The 16,805-nt window shown below is 51.5% G+C and overlaps 4 protein-coding genes across 4 annotated transcripts; 1 reads left to right on the top strand and 3 right to left on the bottom strand.

The window, feature by feature from the left end:
- Positions 1 to 1,043: 1,043 nt before the first annotated feature.
- Positions 1,044 to 2,000, bottom strand: PpBr36_04017 (uncharacterized protein; the record flags this gene model as incomplete). Its single annotated transcript, XM_029891183.1, has 1 exon — positions 1,044 to 2,000. One exon carries the CDS (start codon positions 1,998 to 2,000, stop codon positions 1,044 to 1,046), a length of 957 nt encoding a protein of 318 aa, XP_029749830.1.
- Positions 2,001 to 7,808: 5,808 nt separating this feature from the next.
- PpBr36_04016 (uncharacterized protein) lies at positions 7,809 to 11,638 on the top strand (the record flags this gene model as incomplete). The annotated part of the gene is made up of 6 exons (XM_029891182.1): positions 7,809 to 8,124; positions 8,233 to 8,387; positions 8,823 to 8,895; positions 9,066 to 9,497; positions 9,574 to 9,709; positions 10,390 to 11,638. 6 exons carry the CDS (start codon positions 7,809 to 7,811, stop codon positions 11,636 to 11,638), a joined length of 2,361 nt encoding a protein of 786 aa, XP_029749831.1.
- A 417-nt stretch (positions 11,639 to 12,055) lies between these two features.
- PpBr36_04015 (uncharacterized protein) lies at positions 12,056 to 13,795 on the bottom strand (the record flags this gene model as incomplete). The annotated part of the gene is made up of 5 exons (XM_029891181.1): positions 12,056 to 12,298; positions 12,413 to 12,512; positions 12,611 to 13,020; positions 13,120 to 13,425; positions 13,523 to 13,795. 5 exons carry the CDS (start codon positions 13,793 to 13,795, stop codon positions 12,056 to 12,058), a joined length of 1,332 nt encoding a protein of 443 aa, XP_029749828.1.
- A 613-nt stretch (positions 13,796 to 14,408) lies between these two features.
- PpBr36_04014 (uncharacterized protein) lies at positions 14,409 to 16,182 on the bottom strand (the record flags this gene model as incomplete). Its single annotated transcript, XM_029891180.1, has 2 exons — positions 14,409 to 14,957; positions 14,995 to 16,182. 2 exons carry the CDS (start codon positions 16,180 to 16,182, stop codon positions 14,409 to 14,411), a joined length of 1,737 nt encoding a protein of 578 aa, XP_029749829.1.
- Between the last annotated feature and the right edge of the window lie 623 nt (positions 16,183 to 16,805).

The raw sequence follows: 16,805 nt of genomic DNA, 5'->3' as shown, positions 1-16,805 counted from the left end.
ATATATATATATATATATATATATATCTTGGCATTTTGTCAGACTTCTGGTTCAAGTTTCAACTCAACACTCACAAACATATTATATATCTATCCGCAAGTGACTGACGGTAACTTTTGGAGATATCTTCAGACTACTTGGTAACAGCACGAGCGTACCAAAAATCGTAAGAGGCAATAGTTTCCACACCAACTTGGGGGTAGCATGAATGAACCAAGGGCGTGTTTTTGTCCTCCAGATGGTAGTTGAGCGAAAATCACTTTCTCTCAGACCAAACTATTGCGTGAGCACAAAGTCAATCTGCACCCCTGTCAAGCACATCTAAAAGTCATCCAGGTGGACCATGCATCCTAATATGTTGTAGCTATACTGTATACGGCCCCTGAAGCTTACCCCCTATAACCTTCTTGCGTATGGTTAGGCCGAGGCTTGCTCTGACGATAGCAAACCCAATTACACTCGGAACACAAACATCAACATACTTGTCGCTGTAACGACCAATCCTAACAAGGCCGAAAACCTGCCCTCCTCTAGCACCCATATGCATACCCATGGAGCAGTCAAGCGGAAAACTTTGAGATGTGAAGATAAGCAAGTAGACTTTAGAAGCTTGCAATACTGTGTAAAAGCTACGGATGCCAAGGTAGTATGGTTTATAGTCTTGACATAGCGAAACAACCATAACAAAAAAGGAAGTTTTTTTTTTTTTTTTTTTTTTTTTTTTTTTTTTTTTTTTTTTTTTTTGGTCCGAAGGTCTCTATGGAAGCACTTTGGAAGCTTCACCTGAGCGACTGACGGTGAAGCGGTCATTGATGCCGTCACTTGGGACAAATATTAAGATTATTTTATCTCTCTTTTCACCGAAACTGCTCCACCTCAAGCTATTCAAGAGCGAAAAAAGAGGGTTTGGATGCGAGTTTGAGGTGTTGCTGAAATTTCCATTTCTTCTAAGCTCAAGATGATGCAGGTTCCTTGAACAAATAGAACAGTAACCTCTACTCCAACGAGTCCCTACTCTCAAAACCCCAGACCTAGACCAGAACTCAGACCCACGGGTTCTTCCGAATATACTCCCGCACAGACGTCCTCTTCACATGCGGGAACTTTGCCACATCGACCGGATCAAAGAGCATCTTTTCGCTGGGCATCCAATATCCGTATTCCAAGCCGGCGATGGCAACGTACTGCATCTGAAACATCTCGGGCCCGGCCGCCTCGGCCTTGGCCTTTGCGTCATCGGCCAGCTTCTTGATGGCCTCGAGCGGCATGAGCGTGCGGCAGGTCACGTCGGCGCCCGGCCGCACCTCCTCAAACGCCAGCTTCAACTCCCTGGGGCTGAACGTGTCGGAGCAGAACCTGTAGAAGCCGCCCCTGTCGCCGAGCTCGCTCGTCATGAGCGCGACGCTGAACGCGGCCGCGTCCTCCTCGGGCGTGAAGTTCATCCTCCACGAGTCACCGCCGGGAGACTGCAGGACGCGCGTCTGGCCGTCGCCGCGCACCCACATTGCGCTGTCGGCCTCGAGGGCCCCGGCGCCGGGCACGGCGAACAGGGTTTTGGCCAGGACGCCCACGAAGACGTGCGTGACGCGGATGCGGGACGTGCAGAGCGCGTGGCGCGCAAAGGCCTTGAGCCCGTCGTACGTCACCAGGTCGCCGTGGCCGCACCTGGTCCAGTCCAGGTTCCACGACGCCGAGTGGAAGCGCCGGATGCCCGCCCGCTCGGCCGCCCGCAGCAGCAGCAGCTGCCCGTCCAGCTGCAGCAGCGGGTGCGCCGACCACGCCACGATGACGACGTCGACCCCGCCGCTGCAGGCCCTGTCGAAGGCCGCCACGTCGGCGTACGACGTGCTCCTGACGAAGGACTCGAGCCGCGAGCTGAGCTCCGCCGGCAGCTTTTCTGGGCTGCGGCCCAGGCCGCGGACCCTGTGGCCCGCCGCAAGCGCCGCGGCGCACAGCTCCTTTCCTAGGTTGCCCGTGATCCCGGGGATGAGAATGAGCATGGCAAGCAGTTTCTGTCTTTTTTTGTTGCTTTCTTTTTGCTTTCTTTTTGCTTTTCAGGGGTTGATTGAGAGATGACCAAGATCGTTATGGTTTAGTTTCTGGTGATTGTCAATAGGGCGCCATACTGAATTTAAATAGAGAACAAGGAGAGGCCTGGATGAGCTTGTGATGGGACGACATGCTGCAGATACTGAGCATAGCAGATACTCAAGCTAGCCGAATAGCATTAGTACAGTTTCGCAAAGGCGATGGTCTGAACAAGTCCGAACGATGCCCAGGTATTTGTGCATATGGTCCAATTACATTGTCGGCCTGCATCCCATATACGACGGGACGCTTTGCCAAAGACGTTGGCGAATAAGTAGGAACGGACCTAGTAGTAGCTCCGCCAGTCCTTTGGAAAGACGAGGACCTCTGAAGTGTAAAGATGGTCCAACATCCATGACTTCATTATCACATTTCTCCGCTGATGACATTTCCAGCTTTGCAAATCTACTAGCAAACCATTACTAGATTTGTTTGGATGGAAAAAAAAAGAAAAGAAGAAAAATAATAGAGTTCGATCGTATCGGCATTTCGAAGCCAAAGAAGATTGCTTGATTATGATTCCGGCGGCCATGGCGGCTATGGCGGCTTGCAACCTCCGTACGCGGCGATGTAAACAATTCCGAAATCCGTGCAAGAGCACAAGCGCCGGCAACTGTATTAGCAGCTCCCACCGTCGCTAGGCAGGAAGTCCAGGACATTCGTGAGTGACAAAAATTCAAATTGCACACACAAGAGCTGTGATAGGAGCGTTTGGGAGAAAGGGGCAGTAAGGTTTTTGCCAAGGGCCCCAAGAACGAATCTATTTTGCGACAAAGTCATCTGATGGGGTGGGTGAACTTTTTGCTGGCGCTTATTTGACATCGTGCTTGTCCGATTTTTGCTTTTGGATTATCGATTCTGCCTTCAACCTTATCCCGGAGCCAACATGGCCTTGGTGCTATTTCCTTTTCCCCTCTTTGATTCAAGGGGGAAGAGTATTGTTATTGTTGTTTGTCTTACTTACTTACTGCTCGTACCTTGGACACACACCAGGACCGGCTTACCCGAATCTGGGTACGTACCCGTGGACGGATCTGGAACAGGATCGATTAGGTGGGCGCCGGGCTTTTCTTCTCCCCGAGGACTGTGATGACCACGGTGAAGCGGCCTTGGCAACGGTCGTACTTCGTACACGCGACCGCATTCGAGGTAGCATCACAAGGATCACCAAAGGTGCCAACATGGCCCAGCACATATTCTGTGTGGCCAGAGACTGCCTGTTGGTGTGATATTTGTGTTTATAAATAGCTTGCTACGCTCGAAATAATATTGAAGTGTCTGGTACTGGTGGGTTGCCAAGGTGCGGGGAAGAAAGATGGAAATGAGAAAGACTTTTTGGGTGATGTTGTTTGTCGAAAGGAGGGAGAGGGACAAGTTCTTACTGTACACGGATTTTTTTTTTTTACTATTTCTTTTTAATGTTCTTCTTCTCCCTCTGGGGCATTTAACCCACGATAACAAGCAAGTGGAACAGTAATCGTATATGCTTATAATCCACATGGTGATACTACATTACTGAGTAAGGTACCTGGTACTAACGAATGACAAGTGACAGCGCCGAATTGTCGGCTCATGTCGGTCAAGGTTCGCGCTTGTTGATTGGTGATTCAACGACTAGAAACCGCCGGAACTCATCCCATCTGGCACATCACAACACAACCCATGCTGTACCAGAGTGATTGGGTGGACTAATCCAACTTTGACCTGATGTTATATTATATTGGTTTGTCATGGCAACCACACCTCGCTGGAGAAAGAAGGAGCAAAAAATAGTTGTGCATGCCGGGGTAGACGCGACTGAGTAGTCAGAGGTTGAAAAAGACACCAAAAAAAGAATTACGGCATTTGACCTAGCGAGTGATTTGGGAAGGTTTTCAGTCCCGAGGCCACTGCCGACGAACCTGAAAATCCCGAAACAAACAAGGTGGTTTTTCCGAAGGTGGGAGTCATTAATTAGAACAACTGCCCTAAGGTGAATGCCCTATGCGACAGAGATGCATCCATCATCCCTTATACACTCACACGCTGCTGGTCGCAGAAGGCGAAAAACGGCAGGGTTTAGGTGTCCAGGAAGAACATCATACCGCAGCATCCGTCGAAACTTCTTTAACGCGAACTCTCTGCCTCTTGTGGGAGAAAAAAAAAACAAGATTGAGCCGAAGAACGCCGTTGCGGGTCGATCCGCCAGAGGGCAGACGGCCAGGCAGGCAGGGCGTACCTGACAAAAAAAAAAAAAAAAAAAAAAAAAGCCGCCAAGCAAACGACTAGCACTAAATCAATTACTACGGTACATCCGGAAACCACCCCATCCATCCATCTTCCGTCCATTCCACCCCACCATCCCACACGGCACGAGATGGAGGAGCGGACGTGACTCTGAAGACTTGCAGGGGATTAGATTGAAGTTAGTAATTGAAGGGTGATATACTTCTAGGTTGTTTTTTTTTTTCTTTTGTTTTATACTCCAGCGAACTGGGACATGCACACACAGACACATTACTACATGGTATGTAGATGGGGGGTGGGGTGAGGCAACCAGACTGTTGGGAATTATTTCCTTGTACAGTAAGTACATGCGTAAGCTGTTGAACAACCGAGGGGCAGCAGAACTGGATGCGTAGTATTAGCAGGCCTGGCAACCTTGTCAAGGGAAGCAAGGGATTTCGTTAAGGTAAAGAGGCCTGGTGGATGATCAGAGTCAAATTCAACCGCTTAGAGAATTGTGATGGTCAAGGTAGGTGGGAAGGTAGGCGTACTTAGTAAAACTGAGGCGGTAACTAAAGAACAAATCGGTAAATTAGTGGGTAACGACAAACAAATCAAATAGGAGATGAAACAAAGCAAAGAATTGAGGTACGGTACTACCCTCCTATTCTGGTCTGGTCAGCCGCGGCCATATCGATCCAAACGGGTTTTTCACCCTCCCCATCGCCGTACCACGGTACATGGAAAAGTCTCCTATGGTACACTTGCTAGTGCTGTCCTGTACATGCAGTGGCAAAGGGGGTCAATCGAGCACATTGGTAGAACGGCGAACGGCACGGCACTGAGCCGGGCGCTAAATTCTTAGAAGCCGACCGGGTTATTTTTTTTTTTCTTTTTCTTTGGTATTCTTTACGCTTGCACAGCTCGCTAGGCAACAAATAATACCGGCAGAACCACACCAGAACGGGTGCCAGATTCTATTGATACAGGGACCACCCCTGCCAAGTCCAAGGCAGGTCGTATCGCCTCGTGCGCCCGCCCAGTTTGCGCTTGGGGTTAGAGGAGGGAACTTGGGGAGATTGATGAGATGACAGACGATAAATAAACTTTTTATTTCGGGCCCCTCGTCGCTCGTCTACCGCGAATGCCACCATTCAACATTGTTCCATCGCTACACATGACAACACCACCCCCCGCCTCGGTCAGTCGGTCGCGAACTCAAGCAATCATCAAACCATTCGAAAGGATCGGGTGGAGTTGTGACCGGACGACAAGAACGAATGAAGACAAGGAGCCGAAATATGGCGAGAACGGTCGACCGACTCAAGAAAGCCAGAGTAATGTGGTCGCCGACCAACTAACTAGCTCCATTGTATTGTACGATTTCTTTCCAATCGCAAATCAATACAAGTTCATACTCTCGCCTGAATTCCATATAAGAAAGGTATGGTAAAGGGCAGAACAGCAGGGTTCAGCTAACTCGGGAACCTGGAGATGCAAAATAAATAAATAAAATAACCAACATAAAACACAGAAAAAAAATCAAAATAAAATAAAATAAAAACCAAGGGTCTTTAAATATCGTACCATGTTGCTTCATTTCCTCTTTGGTCATTGGTACATTGCTTACTGCCCATTTTTCTCTGTTGCAAACCTCCACTCCATACTTTTTTTCTAACCAAAGTATGTCTCGAACGACTTTTTTGTTTTCTGTCTTTCTAAATCCGCAGTCCCACGACTTGGCCGACCTGTCGCCTCTTCAAGGTTATTCTATGTGGCATCAATCACGTTTAGCGAAGATGACGCCAAGTGGAGCAGAACCGGGCTGTTTTGGAAGTTGGGTCTGGATGCCCCCAAACCATGTGTGCCCTGCCCATCGTAATCAAAATTGAACAAAAGACAGTGCGAGGCATAGAGGTGCATGATGGGGGAGAGGGAGAGCTCGTGTGCCAAGTCTGGTCGTCACCAAGTTTTCCCACTCGTACCTAGCCTTGCCTGCACACCCACTGGAATCGAAACTGTGGTTGACGCCATGCAGAAACCACCCCTGTAAATCCCATCGCGAAGGCAGGCAGCCATTGGGCAAAAATTGGTTAGCGCTGAGGCTGATTGGAAATCACAGCAAACAGGCAGCACATGTGCAATATTTTTTTTTACCTGATTAGTACCGAGAAACAAAACAAAAAAAGAAAAAAAAGAAAAAAAAAGGGGACCACTCAAAAAACTCTCCAAAATAGACCAAATATCTCATACAGGAAAAGAAACATGTCTCGGGCTTTTTTTTTTGTTTTTACTCTGTTCACTCGTGGCTTGTGACGGCGGAGATCGTCTCGATTAGATAGACAAAAAAAGGGGAAAATATATTATTTTGTCTTGTTTGTTTGGAGAAAACCAGTTCCGCCAAACAAAACAAAACAAACCAAACCAAACCAAAAAATCTAATAATTAACAGTTACCTGGTACTGTGAATAGATGGGGGAGGGACAGGTACCAAAGTAACATGCGACAAGTTAAATACCAAAATACTTTGGCAGGTATTTTGGCCATCTTGGCCAAGCCTGCGCCTCCCGCCTGCGACCGCGCCAAAGTTGCAGCCATGCTACCCGTTCTGACCAGCTTCGGTAGCTTCTGGGTAGGTAGCTTGGTCGGTGCCTTGGTAGGTACCTTGGTTGTATTACCCGCTCGCCGACGAACGCTGCAAACGTGCCCAGGTACAGACCGGGGTGCGGGCCGGGGATCAAATCTTGGCTTCTGTGGCGTGCCCATCTTTGTAGGTGGTATCGACCGTTTTGGAACAGGGGCAGTATAGTTGTGTCCTCTATTTTATTTTATTTTGTTCTTTATTTGATCTTTTTTTTGGGGGGGGTTTTTTTTTTCTTTTTTTTTTCTTTTTTGACCAAACAATAAAATAATAATAAATAATAAAAATCGTCTTATTCTTCATTCTCGGTACCTAACCTTGACCTTGCTCGTGGGGGGTGCCGCTAAAGGAATGCTGGGATGATAACTCACCTTTTTTTTCCTCAGCTAAACCGTCGGGGAAATAAGTCAACGCAGGAAGGTAGTATAAAATTATAATGATGGGTATCGGGGGTGCACAATCCCAAGATAGCCAAAGGGGGGATCAGGCCCGTTTCTATTAGGTCAGGTATTCTTCGTCTCTTGACTTGTTTCCCACCCATCTCAGTGGAGACCCCTGACGGGTACCTTTTCGTCCTGCTCGCCTAGATCCCGAAGCTTTCTCTAGGTTGGTCTAGGGTCCGTTGAGAAGGGCCCGTTGAGAGTAGCTTACCAAGCTTGGATACCACTTGCCTTGCCAAGCCCTCCTACCCGGTCGAGGGCGAAGTAGATCAGTATATATCTCGGTGCTTCTCATCTCTACTCTCGACGGTTCAACTCGCTCTCTTCATTCCCTTCCTCACGGGTTTCCTTTCGACCTTGCATCCGGGCAGTTCTTTTTTTTGTTGCTTTGTCTCTTTTTTTTTTTTTTTCCTCAAACCACACAAAACAAAAAGATGCACGCACCACTATCAAGTTGGCTGCTCGCAGCCTCGCTCCTGACGCAACCCATCAGCGTCTCGAGCCAGAGCTGTCCTTTTTCAAAGAGGGACGGGACCGTAAACAGCAGGATTCCGCACAAGAGAGCCGATGCGCCAGCGACGACCAACTTTGGCCAATGCGCCGTCAAGAGCAACCAGGCCGGCGGCGGCACGAGGAGTAACGACTGGTGGCCGTGCCAGCTACGGCTCGACGTGCTGCGCCAGTTCCAGGCGCCGCAGAACCCTCTAGGTGCCGACTTTGACTACGCTGAGGCGTTTCAATCTCTGGATTGTAGGTTTTTCTTTTTTTTTTTTTTGCTTGATGCTCTCGTATCTATCCCCATGTATCAAATTTGTGGCATCGCACATGCTAACAAGAAGCAAATTTCTCTTTCCACAGACGAAGCCATCAAAAAGGACCTCACGGCCCTGATGACAGATTCGCAAGATTGGTGGCCAGCCGACTTTGGCCACTACGGTGGTCTGTTTGTCCGTATGTCATGGCACAGCGCCGGTACCTACCGGGCCATGGATGGCCGTGGTGGAGGTGGAATGGTGAGTGAAAGCTGACTCTTGACTATCTGACCATTTCCATGCTTGTTTTTTCTTCTTACCCGCTTGACTATCTCTTTTTCACTTTGCCACCCCTACAACCATGACCATGAATTATACTGTACTACAGTACAATAGTGGCACGTGGGGGAGGCAAATTGATTATGGATCGGATAGAGACTCGGCAGCCGCCTTGCATTTTCTCACGCACCCACTTTATTGCACAAAAGTTTTGCGAGGCTTCGATAACATATCGAATCCACACAAAACCCCCCCTTCATCCATCGCACCGGAGCCTTTGTTCCCCCCCTTGCTGCCCTATGTCTGTGGGAGGGAATAAACTCATTCTTGGCACCTATTGAGTGTGCCTTGGCGCAACCACCAATGATGGTATCAGACGTGACTAGCTAACTTTGGATTTCCTGCAACGCAAAACAGGGTCAACAGCGATTTGCTCCTCTCAACAGCTGGCCAGACAACGAGAACCTGGACAAGGCGAGGCGGTTGCTTTGTAAGTTTTTTTTCTTCTTCTTGTTTTTCTTTCTTGGTAATGAATTGGTCATCGTCTTCGGTGCCATAATGCATGTGAAAGAGAAAAAAAAAAAAGAAAAAAAAAAAAAAAAAAAAAAAAAAACAAGAGGACACACCCATACTGACAAGCATACCTGGGACATGATGCAGGGCCCATCAAGCAAAAGTATGGCAACAAGATCTCGTGGGCCGACCTCTTGCTCCTCACGGGCAACGTCGCGCTCGAGAGCATGGGCTTCAAGACGCTGGGATTCGCCGGTGGCAGGGCCGACACGTGGCAGTCGGACGAGAGCGTCTACTGGGGAGCCGAGACGACGTTTGTGCCGCAGGGCAACGACGTCCGCTACAACAACAGCGTCGACATCAACGCTCGCGCCGACAAGCTCGAGAAGCCGCTGGGTGCCACGCACATGGGTCTCATCTACGTCAACCCCGAGGGTCCCAACGGCACGCCCGACCCGGCCGCCGCGGCCAAGGACATCCGCGTGGCGTTTGCTAGGATGGGCATGAACGACAGCGAGACGGTTGCTCTGATTGCCGGCGGCCACGCCTTTGGCAAGACGCATGGTGCCGTCAAGAGCTGTGAGTGGCAGGATTTCCCACCCAAGTCTTTTTTAGTGATTTGATTGCTGACTGTTTTGCCTTCCTTCTTTTGCAGCAAATATTGGCCCCGCCCCTGAGGCTGCTGACCTTGGCATGCAGGGTCTCGGATGGCACAACAGTGTCGGCGACGGCAATGGTCCCAACCAGATGACGAGCGGTCTGGAGGTTGTCTGGACCAAGACTCCTACCAAGTGAGTGTTTTTTTTTTCTCTTTTTTTTTTTTCCTTTTCTCCTTATCTCTGTCAATTCCTTGCCCCCTTGTCCGTGGTCCCCTTGCCTCTTGCCTATCTTGCTCCTTGTATTCCACTAGGAATAATAGGATGATCTTTATCTGCCCCTCAACTTGGCGCATCCTGAACCCACTTGGGGGAGTAATGTGGTCCAAATTGGGTCTTGTCTCTCGTTGCTCTCCCATTTTCTTTCCCTTTCTTTCCCTTTCTCTCCCTCTGCACTTTGCCTTCTTTCGGTGTGGTCGTGTTTTGCCTCACTTCTTGGCATTACCACGTCCCCCAAAAAAAGAACGAGACAACAAAAAGACAGGGGTTGTTTAAAGGGTTCCTCACCTTATGCAGGGCCCCACCAGCCTTACCGTCGCTTCGCCCCGAAAAGCTATTTTTATCTCCCCGATCACAATCACAATTACTGTCACCACAGTAGAGGTTGTGTGATGCATGCAACCCTACAACGGAAGCTACCCCCCCCCCCCTCCTTGGTGCAAGTGCCCGTGGGGGTGCTGTTGGACGACATTTTTGGTTCTCTAGTTTTTGCCTCATCACAACATCCGTTGCCAAGGCTCACTCAGCGCCCACACCACGCAACAACAACAACAAGAACAAAACACAACTAACCATGACCTGACCCACTCTTACAGATGGAGCAATGGCTTCTTCGAGTCCCTCTTCAACAACAAGTGGACCCTTGTCCAGTCTCCCGCCGGTGGCCACCAGTGGGAGGCCACCAACGGCACCCTCGACTACCCGGATCCCTTCGACAAGAACAAGTTCCGCAAGGCCACCATGCTGACCACGGACTTGTCCCTGATCAACGACCCCGAGTACCTCAAGATTTCGAAGCGGTGGCTGGAGCACCCCGACGAGCTGGCCACGGCCTTCGCCCAGGCCTGGTTCAAGCTCCTGCACCGTGACCTCGGCCCCCGGTCCCGGTACCTCGGCCCCGAGGTGCCCAAGGAGACGTTTGTCTGGCAGGACCCGCTCCCCGCGCGGGAGGGCGACCTGATCGACGACGGCGACGTCGACAAGCTCAAGACCGCCATCCTGTCCGCCGACGGCCTCGACGTCTCCAAGCTCGCGTCGACGGCCATGGCCTGCGCCACCACCTACCGCAACTCGGACAAGCGCGGCGGCTGCAACGGCGCCCGCATCGCCCTCGAGCCCCAGAAGAACTGGGTCTCCAACAACCCGACGCAGCTCTCTGCCGTCCTCGACGCGCTCAAGAAGGTCCAGTCCGACTTCAACGGCAGCAGCGGCAGCAAGAAGGTCTCGCTGGCCGACCTCATCGTGCTCGGAGGCACGGCCGCCGTCGAGAAGGCGGCCAAGGACGCCGGCGTCGAGGTCAAGGTCCCGTTCTCTGCCGGGCGCGTCGACGCCACGCAGGAGCAGACGGACGTGACGTCCTTCTCGTACCTCGAGCCCCAGGCCGACGGCTTCCGCAACTACGGCCGCGGCACCGCCCGCGCCCGCACCGAGGAGATCCTGGTCGACAAGGCCTCGCAGCTGACCCTGACGCCGCCCGAGCTGACGGTCCTCGTCGGCGGCATGCGCGCCCTGGGCGCCAACTTTGACGGCTCCGACCTCGGCGTCTTCACGGCCAACAAGGGCAAGCTGACCAACGACTTCTTCGTCAACCTGGTCGACATGAACGTCGCCTGGACCGCCGGCGGCTCCGACGGCGAGACCTGGGTCGGCACCGACAGGAAGACCAAGGCCCAGAAGTACAAGGGCTCGCGCGCCGACCTCGTCTTTGGCTCGCACGCCGAGCTGAGGGCCATCGCCGAGGTCTACGCCGAGGCTGGCAGCCAGGAAAAGTTTGTCAAGGACTTTGTCGCCGCCTGGACCAAGGTCATGAATCTTGACCGTTTCGACCTCAAGGCCAAGAAATAAGTTTTTTTGTTTTGGTCTGGTCTTTTTCCGTTCTCATTCTTGTCACATTTTTTTTTCTTCTTTTTTTACACTTCTTTGCTCGTCAAGAGCCCCCTCTTTGCGATACGTTCGCTGCTATACCCCAAGTTGTTTGCCATCTTTTTACGCAACCAACCAGCTGATACCTGTTGTCCATTTTTGTCAGCTTTCTTGTTTAATGCGTTGTTCATGACATATGATCGTTTTTCTTTTCTTCTATGAGAGACATAGGCTAGCAATAGTCCGAGGATCTTTTTAGACGTCCTCCTGTTTATAACAAAAGATGATTCATCTATAAAAATTGTATCCGTCCAGCATGTATACTGCTATACTTTTGTGAATGCCTTTGAGAGAAAAGAAAGAAAAAACAATTGATGCTCATGATAAACGCTGTCGCTCTCATGTCCTCCGATCCAAGCCCGCCGAACTCGAGCCCAGCAGCCCAGTCTCTTCGTCGGGCTCTGCCGTGCTGGACCTGGCGTTGGCAACATTCGCCGCACTTCCCGTCGTCGCGTTCTGCTTCTGCAGCGTGGTCCAGACGCCAGCGACTATGATTAGGAGGCCGCCGACGAGGCTCAACGAGGAAGGCACCGTGCCCCAGATTATACGCTCCGTCACGAGCACAAACACGATCTGGGTGTACTGCGCGCCGAGGTGTGCGAGTGTCAGAAGTCTAGAAATAGGAACGCCAGATATTACGACAACTATGAAGCGGATAAGGACCAAAAGAAAGAAAAAAAAAAAAAAAAAACTTACTATGAGGTTCGTCGCACGCCCTGCCTTTTCCCTCTGCAGCCCCTCGGTGAGCAGGAACTGCAGCAGAAATCCAGCGACTCCAATCAGAAGAAACAAGAGCCTGAAAATTGTCGGGGAGCAAGTTTGCATTTTTTTTCAAACACCATCAGTAACAAAACCCCCAGAAATAAAGAGAGAGGCACCCAAAAAGAAACATACCAATGCCGAGGCCGGTCAGGAAACACAAACTCCAGATCCGGATGCAGCAGGATGGCGACGGCCGACCCGACGGTCGCCACCATGGCAAAGTAGTTTACGCTGACGAGCGAGTGGGCGCGCTTGCCGATGACGCGGATCGTGGCGTACGACGTGGCGGCGCAGAAGCACCCGCCGACGCCGCCCATGATGGCCAGCGTCCGCTGCGTCGCCGAGACTGCCGCGGGCGGCAGCGGCGGCGACGGGGTGTGATCTCGGGAGATGAGCAATGCCGCCTGGTCGAGGTTCGGGCTGATGCTGCTGCTGCTGCTGCTGCTGTTGGTGCTGCCAAACAAAAAAGACGGGCGCGCAATGAGCAACACACCCGTAAAGGCCAGAACGCCCGCAAAAGTCTCGTGCTTGGTCATGGGTTCCTGTTTATATATATATATATATATATATATATTGTTGACGTGTCAGCTGTTGGCAAAGAGATACAATAATACAAGACGTAGCAGACAAAGCACACGGACCTTCAAAAACACAAAACACACAATGGCCGTGATGGTCGGGATGATGAAGGAAATAAACGTCGCGTCCGACAGCGGCAGGTACGAGAGCGAGTAGTACAGGCCCAGCAGGCCCGAGAAGCCGCTCGCGCCGCGGAGCAGCAGCAGGCCCCTGACGGACCTGTCGCCGAACGGAGCGTCCGGGACGCTCTTGCACCACATGTACAGCAGGCCCAGGATGGCGGTGGCGAGCATGCGCACAAAGATGACGTGCAGCGCGTTGAAGGACGCCGAGGCGTCGTTGATCAGGAGCTTGGCGGCTACGCTCATCTGTTCGTCTTGGTTTGTGTTAGACGCAAAGGGTGAGTGTGTATTAGTCAAGAAAACCAAATTTGATGCAGCATGTTTAAGCCCCAACAAAACATACACATGCACCGCACCCCTGTGCCAGAAACACAAACAACAACCCCAGGTTGCGCGTGTAGAAATCCTTCAGCTTCGCCAACACCTCCTCTCCATCGCGCGGTTGGCTCGACTCTGGCGCATCTCCTGCACCGCGAGCGCCGACTTCGCCATCATCATGGCCTCGGCCAGCAGCCCGGCCGTCTGTTGAAGACGACGGTGACGACCCGGCCGTGGTGGCATTTTGCTGCCCTGCGGTTTGCAACGTGCCGTAACCGGTTCCTTGATCTTTTGTCATCTCAACTTTTGTTGTCATGTTTCCAACTTAAAAAAAAATCCGTGGTTGTTGTATTTCGTTGAAGTTTATAAAGACAAAAAAAAAAAAGGTCAGATGGGGTAAAAAAAAAAAAAAATTATTATTTTTGTTCGGTTGCTCCGCCTTAAACTACGGCCTAATATTGCCGGGGACCCCGCCGAGGTACATGTATGCAACAAGATGGGCCGGCCCGTTTTACAAGCATTGGATGGACCCTTTTGCTTTGTCAGTGCGCTTCCAGTGTGACTTTGTCTCGCTCAGCAAGTTACAGTAAACATCTTTTTGCTTTTGCACACAGCCCAATGTAAACAAGAATCCCTTGACAATTAAGCATACATGAAAACGAGTAATGAGGTGTGGGGTGGGCAAGGTTATTCGGAAAGCAACTCACGGGGTAGCCTCGATGAACGAAACTTTGCTAAAAAAATAAATAAATAAAAACTTGTACTGGCATCATGTAGCAAGCAATGGTGCTTTGGGTTTGTATGTCGCGGTTGCTGAACCATAAATGATGCACATTGTACCGTATTTCTTGGCAAATTTGTGCCCCCATTTCCAGCGAACAAGTCATGACTCCCAATTCCCCGACTGCCTTTCACATCACGTTCATCGCACCCTCCAGCGTATACCTAAACTGCAGCCTCTCCAACACGTTCCTCGTCTTCCTCCACTCGCCCAGCCATCGCTGAATCATTTGCACTTCCTGCGCTTGCACATCCAGTATCTCCCTCGGCGGGAGCTCCGTCGTCGTCTCATTATCCCACAACCCGTTCTCGTCCCAGTGGTGCACCCCGCCCTTGATCAGCATGAACGGCTCCATGTCGGTCGAGTTGCGTTTGGGCGCCTCCGGAGCATGGACCCCGGCGTACAGCCACGGGTCGGCTTCGCCATCCACAAAAGCCACGCGCGGGTAGCTGAAATTGAGACCGCCGAGCTTGTTGATGTGGTCGACGTCGGGAAGTGCAGTGATGTTGAACGTGTACTTGCACTGGAGAGTAAGATAAGGTAGGTCGATCAGGCGAGACATGAGCGGGAGTTCGTTTTCGGGATACCCCGAACCAGTGATAAAGTATCCCCATCTTTTGGTCACAGGGTTTTGCAGGTTAATGTCTGTATGGGCCGGGTCTAACAGGTACGAGGTCGGCTAGTAGGACTAAAAAAAACACTCACTGTGTGCAAACCTGATACTGCCAAGATCGCCATGACCAGGTGCTGAGGTCATCATCTTGCCAAGCATCCGGCTTTACGAGCGAGAAGCACTCGTCCTGAGTAGCACCCATATCGTTGCAATCATTGATGACGGTGGCGTTGATCCAGCCGATGTAGTTCAACACCTGCGGCGTCAGAGTCTCCAGGTCGTTTGCATCCTCGTACCCGCCCAGGACCAGCAGGTCCCGCACCTGATTCCTCAGGGCCCTCGTCCCAGGATACATGATGGTGCTGGAAGAGACGTTGGCGCAGTACTCGTACGTCGAGTTGTCGCTCACCTTTGGATCCCAGTTGAGCGACTGCCAGCCCATGATGCCAGACGACAGGACGTTGGCGAAATCATGCCGATTCGTGAGGTTGGACAGTCCAAACACCTCCTTGAGTTGCTTCATGTCCTCAAAGTTCCCATTTTGGGCAATCGTGTCGAGGACGTTGGTGAGCTTTTGAGTGACGGCCACGCACTCGGGCGGCGCAAACTTCCTCTGGGCCTCACAGTACTCCCAGTAGTCGATCACAGCAAGCGGCACCCCGGACGAGGAAATTGCGCCCCAAAACACATCGGGATAGAGCTTCCTGGCAAAAGCCGCAAAAGCGCCGGCATACGACCCGCCATAGGCAAAGTAAGGGGTGGTGTGCGACGTCAGGTTCTTGGCTTCGAACCCGGAAAAAACGACATTCTGCGCAAAGAAGGCCGTGTCGGCAAGGGCTTGATCCGTGGTTAGGAAGCGAAGGCTTTCGGTTGTGAGGTTGGGTGTCGGGAAGCTCGCGCCATAGTACCGATGTTCGAGCACGACGGCCATGCCCCCGGTCGCCCGGGCCAGGCGGTATAGGATACCCTTCTCCATGAAGCGCAGTCGCTCCGCCCCGGTGGTTTCGCCACCAAGCAGGACGATGACAGGCCCGCCATCGCGATAGTGGCTGGCGTCGAACCAATAGCGCAGCTGAAACGTGTCGTTGGAGTGCGGCTCGTAGGACTTGTCGTTGTGGAAGTGGTCGACGGGAACCGAAATGCTGCGTGCGGGATATCGACCTTCGGCTGCGGCAACAACCGTCTTTGCTTGGTGGTGCGCATAGAGCCGCGGTGTCATGAAGGATGGGCGGACAGCTGAACAGACCTGAGCCGCGACGGCGACGATCACGGCCAGCCGCAGGATGATCATTTCTGCCAGCATCGCGTAACGATACTAGTCTAGTCTAGTCTAGTCTAGATAAAATCAATGAGTGCTGATAAACCTATCACATGGACGTCCATCCCAATCGATTCTGCCTGCATAGACTGGTTCCAGGCTGATGTAGGTGGGCCAATTGAACAGGAGAACTGAGCTTCCTTACTCCTCCGATGGTCGATTCACCCATCCAACCTGAAGTTGAGAAACCAAAAGAGGTCGCTCTTTCCCAGAGGATTTGGAAAGCACAAGACTCTCCGGTAATGATTGCGTTGTTCCTGCCTGCAGTCAGCAGCTCCATCGCCGACGCGACCCGAGCTGTGCAGGGTTATACCTTCCAGCAGGGAGCGCTAGCCTGAGTTGGTTGAATCATGCACCTGGTGGGAGCTTGTTTCCCCATCGGCTTGGCAAGCTCTGTCCTCTACAACTGAGCATCGTGAGTAGACACAGACGCAATAGTCGAGCTGATAAGACTCGGCGTGAAAACCAATCAGAAGCAAGGTGAAAGATCTCGCCCGGATTGAGAAGAAGTGACAAAAAAAAAAAAAAAAAAAAAGTCAACTTGCATCAAGGGTTAGGGGAACATCCACACAAACATTGTCTACCCACAACATGCG

This window comes from Pyricularia pennisetigena, chromosome 6 (genome assembly GCF_004337985.1).
Source record: "Pyricularia pennisetigena strain Br36 chromosome 6, whole genome shotgun sequence".
In the NCBI taxonomy this organism is placed as follows: Eukaryota; Fungi; Ascomycota; class Sordariomycetes; order Magnaporthales; family Pyriculariaceae; genus Pyricularia; species Pyricularia pennisetigena.
The sequence above is the reverse complement of the archived record's forward strand: the minus strand, read 5'-3'. Positions and strand labels throughout refer to the sequence as shown.